General features: G+C 40.2%; 1 protein-coding gene across 1 annotated transcript; it reads left to right on the top strand.

Moving 5' to 3' along the window:
* Positions 1 to 7,025: 7,025 nt before the first annotated feature.
* LOC149836632 (uncharacterized) lies at positions 7,026 to 8,922 on the top strand. Its single transcript, XM_090006962.1, has 2 exons — positions 7,026 to 7,805; positions 7,967 to 8,922. The coding sequence occupies exon 2, from the start codon at positions 8,206 to 8,208 to the stop codon at positions 8,920 to 8,922; it is 717 nt and encodes a 238-aa protein (XP_089863088.1). The 5' UTR covers positions 7,026 to 7,805; positions 7,967 to 8,205.
* The last annotated feature ends 3,261 nt before the right edge of the window (positions 8,923 to 12,183 follow it).

Here is a 12,183-nt window from a genome sequence, read left to right as displayed (position 1 = left end):
ACCCATTCTCTGGAAATCATTCTGTTTTAGCTCTTCCATTTATCGTGGATTTGTGGTGCGGAAATGGGAGCCTCTTAAGAAACTCAGGCATATTAAGAAAATCCAACAGCAGGCTAATGAAATCAGAGAGAAGATTCATAATCTGGAAGCCTCCTGGAAGCTTTCAAGCTAATGGCAGGGAAAAATCAGTGATTGGAGAGACCATTATGAGTTTGCTTCTGCAACTGGACACCATACGGGTAAAATTTTAATGTCTTGTGTGATTATATTGAATTGCTATTTATTGAAATTGTTCCTTTTACTTTGCTTTCATAGTTACTGGTGATGTGTGTTAAAATGTAAAACTGTACACATATGTATATATAATAATATTATATTATTATTATATATATATAAATACATTTTTCATTTTTCTTTTTTTGTAATTTTTTTTCCTTTATTTTTATTTTTTGTCTTTATGTCATCTAGTTCAGTTTGAACTAGAATGACTGTTGCTAGTCAAGTCCTGTCCAGACTTGATTAGCAATAGAGCTGTTGGACTGACACATTCCAACAGCTCTAAATAGAGCTGTTGGACTGTGTCCAACAGCTTTATTGAGTCTTGTTTCAGCTGTGTATATAAAGGGGTGCAGCCCCTCTTGTATTTAATTCCAATGCTTCTTAAGCAATTGGTTTTTCATATCAATAAAGAATACATTTTTATTTTTATTTTGTTTCCAGTTATACCCTTTTTAAGGGTTATGCTTTAGTGTCATTCTTGACACTTGCCCTTGTTAATCTAAGCTCGTGTTTCGAAGATCCCCATTTCATTTCATGGTATCAGAGCCGCGGAAGTACTAAATCTTGAGGAAAAGCTGCCTCGGTTTCCGTGCCCGTTTGCAAAAGTGTTCGCCACTTGAAGAGAAGTGTTTTATCACTTCATTAGAGAAGATTTCACATCTTGTTGTATTGTTTTTTTCCTTCTTTCTTTTTCATTTTCCTTCTTATTTCTCTTTTATCCCTATTCTTTCTCTCCTTGTAATCGATGGATGACAATGATAAAGTCACAATCATGTCTTTGAAACTAAGCGATACGAACTATGTAACATGGGCTTCAATCATGAAGCACCATATATGGGGAAAATGCTTATGGGGGATTGTGGATGGTTCCGATTCGGAACCTAAGCTATCTCTTACTAAAAAGGAGGGAGATAAAGAGGTCCCTCTATCGGAAGAAGAGAAAATCAAGGCTATTGCCTCATACGAGAAGAAATGGAAAGAATGAAGAATATCTCATGCGAAGATAATGTCATGGCTTATCAATAGCGTTGACATTAAAAAATGCTCAAGTCTTGCCAAATTTGATCATGCCGATAAGGCATGGGAATACCTTAAAAATATGTATTCCCTTAAAAATATTGCACACGTGTGCAACCTCCAAGAAAAAGTTTGAATGATGACACAAGGAGACAAAACTATTCGTGAATATTACAATGGGTTGTCCGAACTTTGGAAAAAACTTTCCTTTTTAGAACCAAAGTGGCATTGTGCCGAAGACATCGAGCTTCGTCAGAAACAACTCGATGCTGAGCATTTTTACCAGTTTATCACTGGATTAAGGCCGGAATTTGAAACCACTAAATCGGCCCTACTTCACCGGGGAAAAATTTCTTCTATTGTTGAAACTATTGAAGAGTTAACAATGAAAGAAAATCGTCTCCGGAAAAGTTCTTTAAAAATTGAAGATGATTCCGTTTTAGCCGTGTCTAGACCAGGGAATCTTGTTCGATCATATAGGCCTCCTCACTTTAACCGACAAAATGGTGATTATGATAAGAAGAAAGTTATTTGTCATCACTGTCATGAACCGGGACACTACAGGCCACAATGTCCCAAACTTAAGGAGCTGAGAGAAAAAAGAGCTGCAATTGCTAGATCGGAGCCTAAAGATCAGTATGCACCAGTTTCCCTGGCCCAACTAATGGAGATTCTTCAGCCTCTCATCAAAGGTGCCTTTTCCTCATCTGAAGCTTCAACCGGCGCCGCAGCCTCATCTTTTTCTGATCTAGGTAAAATTTCTTGGCTTCTTGACTCTGGTGCATCTTTTCATATGACCCCAAATAATCAAAGTCTATCCAAATGTGTTAAAAATAAAACAAGTGTGTCAAAGGTCTTTACTCCTAATGAGACTTCTCTTGAAATAGAAGGAATAGAAAATTTTGAAAAAATTTATAAAACAAAAAAAAATTTTATTCCAGAAATTAGACATGTTCCCAAATTAAATTTAAATCTTTTATCTGTATCTCAAATTTCTGATTATGGGTGTAATATTTCTTTTTTTTCTCATGGTTGTTGGGTACATGATCGCCAGTTAGGCAAATTGATTGGGGAAGGCCATAGAGAAGGAGGACTCTATTACATGGATTTTTTGGAAATGCCGAAGAAAGTTTTTTGTTATAATATTCAAAAAATAGAGTTGAAACTGTGGCATAAGAGACTTGGTCACCCACATATAGCCAAAATCCAACATTTTCCAAATCTAGGGAAATTTTGTAACTCTGAATCATTTGATTGTAAAGATTGTATTCTCGGCAAAATGAAAAGATTACCATTTCAGAACAGAACCTTTTTCTCTTCAAGACCACTTGAATTAATACACTCGGATGTTTAGGGTCCTGCACCAGTAATTTCTAAAGGAGGATTTGTTTACTATGTTATTTTTGTCGATGATTTCTCCCGACATACGTGGATGTACTTTCTCAAACATAAGTCTGAAGTATTTTCATACTTTCAAACTTTTCATAATATGGTTAAAAACAAGTTTTAAAATGATATTACTATTTTTCGCACAGATTCAGGGAGAGAGTTTTTATCCACAGATTTTCAAAATCATCTTAAATTGCATGACATCACACATCAAAGATCTTGTCCTTATACACCTCAACAAAATGGACTGACAGAACGAAAACATCGCCATATTATAGAAACCACTAGGACTTTATTAATAGCAAATCAAGTCCCGAAAGACTTTTGGGCAGAAGCTGCCTTAACTGCCACCTATCTCATTAATAGGATGCCATCTTCTTCGTTACAAAATATCACTCCTATTGAAAAACTTATGAATATTTCTCCAGACTACTCTAGACTAAGAATATTTGGGTGCGAATGTTTCATATTTATTGACAAAAATGATAAACTTTCCCCTCGTGCGATTCCCTGTGCCTTTTTAAGATATGCTGAAAATCAGAAAGGTTGTAGATGTTTTGACTTCAAAAATAATAAACTATATGTGTCTAGAAATGTTTCCTTTCTTGAAAAGGAGAGCTTCTTTGATTTTAGAAAATTAAAAGACGTCACTGAGTACTCCTTTTTGCTAGATCTAATATCAACATCTGATGAATATGACCTTGATTGTAACTTTGATGATGATCAAAGAATTATTGATCTTAATGTTGAAAATGAAGAAGTTCATAGAGATACTAGTATTCAATATTCCAGGCGACAAGAGTCTAATCCTCCATGTGCACTTGAAAAATATTCTAACATTTCAACTAGATAATCATCTCGAATCTCGAGGCCTCCAGGAAAGTTTGTATCATACGAGTCTTTCTCACCCACATATAGGACAATTATTGCATTAATTCACTCATATGAAGAACCATCCACATATTTTCAAGCAAAAAATGATATCAAATGGATAGAAGCCATGAAAGCTGAATTAGTTGAAGAAGTATACATGGAACCCCCTCCTGGTCTAAGTATTCCTAAGGGTAAAGTCCTTCGCTTAGAAAAATCTCTTTATGGACTTAAACAAACACCAAAAGCTTGGTATGATAGGTTTAGTCGTGTTATGATTGATATTGGTTTTCAATTCTGTTTAACTGGCACTGCTTTGTTTATTAAGAATTCTGATGCAGGGATCATTGCGCTTCTTCTCTATGTGGATGATATGATCATCACCGGAAGCGATAAACAGAGAGTTGAAACAATCAAAACACTTCTTAAATCTCATTTTGAAATGACTGATTTGGGATTGTTGAGATATTTTTTAGGCATTGAAGTTGCTTATTCTCCTAGAGGATATTTATTATCTCAGACTAAATTTGCTTTTGATATTGTTTTCAGGTCTGGTATTACTGATGATAAGAAAGTTGACACTCCAGAAGTTGTTAATGTTAAAATGAAGATTGATGATGGAGAACTTCTTGCAGACCCTACTCCTTACAGACAACTTGTCGGGGCACTTTCCTATCTATCCATTACCAGACCAGATATAGCACATGCTGTTCATACAGCAAGTCAATTTCAACATGCTCCTACTTCTGTTCATATGGGAGCAGTCATGCGTATTATCAGATACATCAAGTCCTCTCTTTCACGAGGACTTTTCTTATCTTCCTCCTCTTCTCTTGATTTAATTGCATATACTGATGCTGATTGGGGAGGTAATCCCAATAACAGACACTCAACCACTGACTTTTGTGTCTTTTTAGGGGAATCATTGATCTCGTGGAGGTGTAAAAAGCAGCAGAAGGTATCTCTCTCATCCACCGAAGCTGAATACAGAGCCATCGCAACCACGACCATGGAAGTAGTTTGGCTCCGACGACTGCTTGCTGACATGGGAGCTGAAACAACAAAGGCTTCGCAAATGTGTTGTGACAACAAAAGTGCGATCTACATTGCCAGTAACAGAACATTCCACGAACGCACCAAACACATCGAAATGGATTGTCACTACGTTAGAGAGGAATATCTACACGGGATAATTGATCTGCCATATGTCACTTCAGAATATCAGTTAGCAGACTTCTTTACAAAGCCTCTCGCTGCTCCCCGATTTCACTTTCTCTTAGACAAACTTTCGCTCATTGTACCGTAAGTTTGAGGGGAGTGTTAAAATGTAAAACTGTACACATATGTATATATAATAATATTATATTATTATTATATATATATATATATATAAATACATTTTTCATTTCTTTCTTTTTTGTAATTTTTTTCCTTTATTTTTATTTTTTGTCTTTATGTCATCTAGTTCAGTTTGAACTAGAATGACTGTTGCTAGTCAAGTCCTGTCCAGACTTGACTAGAAATAGAGCTGTTGGACTGTGTCCAACAGCTTTATTGAGTCTTGTTTCAGCTGTGTATATAAAGGGGTGCAGCCCCTCTTGTATTTAATTCCAATGCTTCTTAAGCAATTGGTTTTTCATATCAATAAAGAATACATTTTTATTTTTATTTTGTTTCCAGTTATACCCTTTTTAAGGGTTATGCTTTAGTGTCATTCTTGACACTTGCCCTTGTTAATCTAAGCTCATGTTTCGAAGATCCCCATTTCATTTCAATGTGTTTCTTTTGTGAGCTGTTCTTCTGTCTCCAGGACCTCATCCAACTGTTCGTGAGATCAGAAAGTCGGTTGCAAGGGAATTGGTCTCCCTGCAGGAGAAGCTGGACACGGTGACTACTGATCCGGTTGATAATTCAAAAGAGGTAGTGACTGAGCAGAACTGCACGGTAGAAGGTCCTGGTTATCAAATTCCGATGGATGTATCCAAGGAGCGAGAGGCAGTTAATCAACCTAACAATGATAATTGCAGACTGAAGCCGAGGAGCGGAAATGCATCTGCAAATGGAGGCTACTCTACGGAAATGCAACAGGAATGGAGAGAAATTACTGAAGATACTAACCTTTCAGCTCCTGAGACACATATGCCTGATTCTCACAGTCAGGATGACCAAGGTCTGGCTTCTGAATTTAGCGTAGGCGAGGTTGTAGGATTACCTTCCTCAGGCAGTGATGCGTCTGTGGTTGCTGCTGAAGTGGCATCATTAGAGGGTGATGTGTCTAGTGATCTGACGAGAGAACATCTTCAACCTTTATTCACACATTATGAATCAGTGAAACTTGCTTATGTGACTGGATGGTGAGGAGCACCATGGGCTTGTGAACACTGAAAGTCATCTGCAACAAGCTTTTGTCACATCAGGGGCTGATGCAGAAGTGTCTGCACCATCTAATGGTGATACTGCCGAGGAGTCCATTCAGGATGGAACAGAAAGGATCATTGAAGAAGAAATGTTCATTCAGGTTGGAACCGATGTTGGAGAAACTTCTAGTGGATTTGCATTGAGTAATGAGATTGAGAAACCTGAAGTTGGACTTGAGAGCATGGCAGATACTGTGTTGGAATCTGTTGATGGACCCGTTGAGAAAGAAGTCAAAATGGTAGTTGGTGGAGGCGAGTCACCAGCTGAAAATGATGGATGTATGGTGCTTATTGAGGTGCGTGATGGAGGTGATATGGTTTCTGTCAGCAAAGCCCCAGTTGTGTGTGCAAGCTAAGCCAATGAGATTGACGGTGTTTCGGAGAAATGGAATGTGGATGAGTTCTGTAAGGATGCCGGTGAGGGTGGATGTGAGCATCATGACGAAGCGGTTGCAGATGGTTTAGAAGAACATCAAAATGGAGATGATGTTTCTGTGGCGAGGGAACAGTCAGTTACCAATGAAGAGGGCACAATTGATGCTCTTGGTGTAGTTGTGGAAGATAATTCTGGTTCAACTCTGGATTCGGAACCTTCAGTTGCAGTTGAGATGCTTCTGAGAGAAGAGATCAAAAGCACTGGCTCTGAAGGTCATCTGGTAGCCACAAAAGGGAAAAGGGAAAAACCGGTGATAACCGGGGTTCTCACACCAATCCAGTGGTTGAAGAGGAGGTCCTTGGTTTATCTGATGCTCATTACATTGCAAGCGAAGAGAACACAGTGGCAAGTACGAAGGAAGCCACGGCCGGTGTGGAAGAGATCGTGAAACAAGGCAAAGGAAGAAGGGAGGATGAGAACGAGCTGCTGAAAGAGATGGTGGACAAGTTGATGGAAGCAAGCAAGAAACAGGTAAGGGATCTCGAAGTCAGATTGAAGAGGAAGAGCCTTAAGGCAAGGATCCCGAGACTTGCTTCAGGGTCTTGTTTGATGCTCAATAACTCTGTACCCGTGGATACATCAGTATACTGAAAATCTTCAGGGTCTTGTTTGAAGCTCAAGAACTCTGTACCCGTTGATACACATCAGTATACTGAAAATCTTCAGGGTCTTGTTTGAAGCTCAAGAACTCTGTACCCGTGGATACATCAGTATACTGAAAATTGTAGCATAGAGAACCATGTCTCTTCGAAAAAAGAAAAGTGTAGCATAGAAAGCCATAGTGGTCATTGGTGTATGATGTGTCCGTTGTTTGTTAATGTTGTGGTAATAAAATGGCCACTCCTAATACTACTTTTGCTCTTTATCCATTTCATGGCTCTTTTCCTGTGACAAACGTTTTCCTTTTTCTGTATTTTCTAGTTTGTGAAGTGCCTTATGTGATGTATGGTTAAGACTCCCATGGTAGGAGATGTGACTGAGGGCAAAAGTTGCACCCTCTGTAAGCAAGAAATAGATCACATCCTCCCTTCCAGTGACTTGGTGGGGGTTGTTTTCAGAACAATATATGCAGATCCTGCAACCATTTGCATTGGACAAACATGTGTTCCATATTTTCCTGTGTTGTCTCGCAAAGATTGCACATGCTAGCAAGTTGAATACCCATTCTCTGGAAATCGTTCTGTTTTAGCTCTTCCATTTATCGTGGATTTGTGGTGCGGAAATGGGAGCCTCTTAAGAAACTCAGGCATATTAAGAAAATCCAACAGCAGGCTAATGAAATCAGAGAGAAGATTCATAATCTGGAAGCCTCCTGGAAGCTTCAAGCTAATGGCAGTGAAAAATCAGTGATTGGAGAGACCATTATGAGTTTGCTTCTGCAACTGGACACCATATGGGTAAAATTTTAATGTCTTCTTGTGTGATTATATTGAATTGCTATTTATTGAAATTGTTCCTTTTACTTTGCTTTCATAGTTACTGGTGATGTGTTTCTTTTGTGAGCTGAATCTTTGGTTCTTCTGTCTCCGGGACCTCATCCAACTGTTCGTGAGATCAGAAAGTCTGTTGCATGGGAATTGGTCTCCCTGCAGGAGAAGCTTGACACGGTGACTACTGGATCCGGTTGAGAATCCAAAAGAGGGTAGTGACTGAGCAGAACTGTACGGTAGAAGGTCCTGGTTGTCAAACTCCGGCGGATGTATCCAAGGAGCAAGAGGCAGTTAATCAACTTAACAATGATAATTGCAGACATGAAGTCGGTAGAAAAGAAGCCGAGGAGCGGAAATACATCTGCAAATGGAGGCTACTCTACGGAAATGCAACAGGAAGGGAAGAGAAATTACTGAAGATGCTAACCTTTCAGCTCCTGAGACACGTATGCCTGATTCTCACAGTCAGGATGACCAAGGTCTGACTTCTGAATTTAGCGTAGGCGAGGTTGTAGGATTACCTTCCTCAGGCAGTGATGCGTCTGTGGTTGCTGCTGAAGTGGCTTCATTAGAGGGTGATGTGTCTAGTGATCTGACGAGAGAACATCTTCAACCTTTATTCACACATTATGAATCAGTGAAACTTGCTTATGTGACTGTGGATGGTGAGGAGCACCATGGGCTTGTGAACACTGAAATTCATCTGCAACAAGCTTTTGTCACATCAGGGGCTGATGCAGAAGTGTCTGCACCATCTAATGGTGATACTGCCGAGGAGTCCATTCAGGATGGAACAGAAAGGATCATTGAAGAAAATATGTTCATTCAGGTTGGAACCGATGTTGGAGAAACTTCTAGTGGATTTGCATTGAGTAATGAGATTGAGAAACCTGAAGTTGGACTTGAGAGCATGGCAGATACTGTGTTGGAATCTGTTGATGGACCCGTTGAGAAAGAAGTCAAAATGGTAGTTGGTGGAGGCGAGTCACCAGCTGTAAATGATCGATGTATGGTGCTTATTGAGGTGCGTGATGGAGGTGATATGGTTTCTGTCAGCAAAGCCCCAGTTGTGTGTGCAAGCTAAGCCAATGAGATTGATGGTGTTTCGGAGAAATGGAATGTGGATGAGTTCTGTAAGGATACCGGTGAGGGTGGATGTGAGCATCATGACAGTTGCGGATGGTTTAGAAGAACATCAAAATGGAGATGATGTTTCTGTGGCGAGGGAACAGTGAGTTACCAATGAAGAGGGCACAGTTGATGCTCCTGGTGTAGTTGTGGAAGATAATTCTGGTTCAACTCTGGATTCGGAACCTTCAGTTGCAGTTGAGATGCTTCTAAGAGAAGAGATCAAAAGCTTTGGCTCTGAAGGTCATCTGGTAGCCACAAGAGGGGAGGGAAAAACTGTTGATAACGAGGGTTCTCACACCAATCCAGTGGTTGAAGAGGGGGTCCTTGGTTTATCTGATGCTCATTACATTGCAAGCGAAGAGAACACAGTGGCAAGTATGAAGGAAGCCACGGCCGGTGTGGAAGAGATGGTGAAACATGGCAAAGGAAGAAGGGAGGATGAGAACGAGCTGCTGAAAGAGATGGTGGACAAGTTGATGGAAGCAAGCAAGAAACAGCTATCTGTGATCCAAGAGCTAAACGGAGAGGTAAGGGATCTGGAAGGCAGATTCAAGAGGAAGAGCCTTAAGGCAAGGATCCCGAGACTTGCTTCAGGGTCTTGTTTGAAGCTCAAGAACTCTGTACCCGTGGATACATCAGTATACTGAAAATCTTCATGGACTTGTTTGACGCTCAAGAACTCTGTACCCTTGGATACACGTCAGTAAAATTCAAGCAATGAGGCCAGATTGGCACCCATTGGGTCATGACTTTCAGAGTAACTTCTTTCTGTTTAAGATTGAAATAAACCGGTAGGGATCTGCCAAACCCCATCTTGCCTATAGAAAAAAAATATCAAGCAAGAAGGGAGAAAACTTGGCAGTCTGAGCAGTTTTGGAATTTTGAACGACACCGACCAAAATAATTTGGATCAGTTTTGTTTGGATATCGACTGACTGATTTCCGTTTTAGTTGGACTTAGGGAGTGTTTGTTCTCTTTCATAAGAAATAGGCCTCCTTTCTAGAAAGGATGAAACAAACATGTCCATGAGAAAGTATGTGATTGGACTCACATAACAAATACCATAAACACAGCTTTTCTGTTGAAATAGGTTCATACCTCCCCGCATGGATAAGCTATCCTCCAAAGTGATTCTTCAAATGACAGACTCCCCTTCAGTGGGAGGGTAACAAACGCCCCCTTGGTCATTTGCTGATTTGATGAAAGAAATACTTTACTAGGGCTGCCTAGCCAATAATATATTTACAAAGAACCACCCTACATAGGTGTTTATTACATTTGGTTGCCTGCTTTATCTGTAAGCTCTTCAATATTTGCTTGTGTTGAGGTATACAACAACAACAACAACTACGCCTTCATCCCAAAACAATTGGGGTCGGCGATATGAACCAACAAAGAAAATCATTATGGGTCTTCCACATGAATCCTTCTCCTCCATTCATTTCTATCCAATGCCATGTCCTCGGTGAGGTTCAAAGCATTCATATCCTTTCTTATCACCTCCATCCATGTCTTCCTAGGCCTACCCCGACCTCTTTTAACTAATATATTTTTCCATTTCTCCGTCCTTCTAACTGGAGCATCATTAGGCATTCGTCGAATATGTCCAAACCATCGTAAACGATTATCTCTCATCTTATTTTCAATGGGTGCAATGCCTACCTTCTTACGTATCTCCTCGTTCCGAATCTTATCTTTTACTGTATTTCCACACATCCATCTCAGCATACGCATCTCAGCTACACTCATTTTTTGAATATGATGTCTCTTGGCAGCCCAACATTCCGTATTATATAGTAAAGTCGGCCTAATAGTCGTCCTATAAAACTTTCCCTTCAACCGCAATGGCATTCTACGATCGCACAACACTCCAGTTGCACTCTTCCATTTCGTCCACCCAACTTTTATCCTATGATTTACATCTCCATCAATTTCTCCATACTTTTGAATGATAGATCCCAAATATTTGAAAGAATCATCCACCAGTATTTCGTGCTCACCAAGCTTCACTAAACTCCCATCACTACTTCGTTGCTTACTAAATCGACATTCCATGTATTCTGTCTTACTCTTACTCAACTTAAAACCTCTTGCTTCCAATGTCTGTCTCCATAATTCTAACTTAGCATTAACCCCAACTCTAGACTCATCAATCAAAACAATATCATCAGTATAAATTCATTAAATAACTCATCTTATACCATACGAGGGCCATGCCACTAGTGGCCTGGTCGACCATTTCATAGACCCGGGGTGGCCTTGGTGTTCACTCTCTACCCTACAAAACACTACTAGCCTTGGTGTTAGTTCTCTAAGCCTAAAAAAGATGCGTTGTTGGCCAAGTGATGGTGGATCATTTGCACTGTGAAGGACGTGGTGGGACCCTAGATTTCGGATCCATAATTGAAGGCAATTGACCTTGATATAGGTTTTCTAAGTTCAAATGCACGGAAGTTTGGTCTTCTTGAGCTAATTGTGTTAGCTCCTCTGGTTTTCTAGTTATTGTTTGAGGTGCCACTTGTGTAGTTTGTGCTTGTGGTCTTTCGTTATTTTTTACTATACTATTACAATGCTCAAAAGGGGTTTCGTCTAACCTTAGGCTAGCTTAGAAGCTTCAAGCAAAAGATAAATGAGCTTTTTACAACTAAGTTCAAAAGAAAGGCACACGGCCTGCCTCGGCTACACAGCCAGCCAGATACTCAAGTTTGCCGCACGACAGTTACAAGAATTACAATCACAATGTTGTTGGAGAGGTTTCTCGATCCCATGCACAACAATGGAACCGTGCTGTTGTGAACCGTGCTGTTGTGGTTGTCTGGCGCAGAGGATGCGCGACTATGCAGTGTGGCGCACATGAGTGCATTGCGCTCTGTCGAGTATGAATACTCACTGCAAGTCGACGTTGCGCAAGAGGCACAGTTTTTGAGGTGCACAGGAGTGCGCAAGTGTTCTGGCGCAGTACAGTGCACTGCAGGAAGCAGTGCTGCTTCGATCAGGTGCACGACTGCAGAGATCACTCTCTGTGCGAAGGTCTGTGCACTGAAGATGTTGCGGTGCTATGCGCGTTGTACAAAAGACGATAGTCATGCAGTGGCGAAGCCAGAAGTTTTTCATTGGGTGGGCAGACTTTGGGTCTCGGGGACAATGCTATGGTCTTGAAGGACGATCCTGTAAAGAGTATGCACAAGTAACAATGACAGTGGAATTAAATGT

The sequence above is a fragment of the Nuphar pumila genome, chromosome 5, assembly GCF_984573655.1.
Source record: "Nuphar pumila chromosome 5, dmNupPumi1.hap1.1, whole genome shotgun sequence".
Lineage (NCBI taxonomy): Eukaryota > Viridiplantae > Streptophyta > Magnoliopsida > Nymphaeales > Nymphaeaceae > Nuphar > Nuphar pumila.
This window is presented reverse-complemented; position numbering and strand designations above follow the sequence as displayed.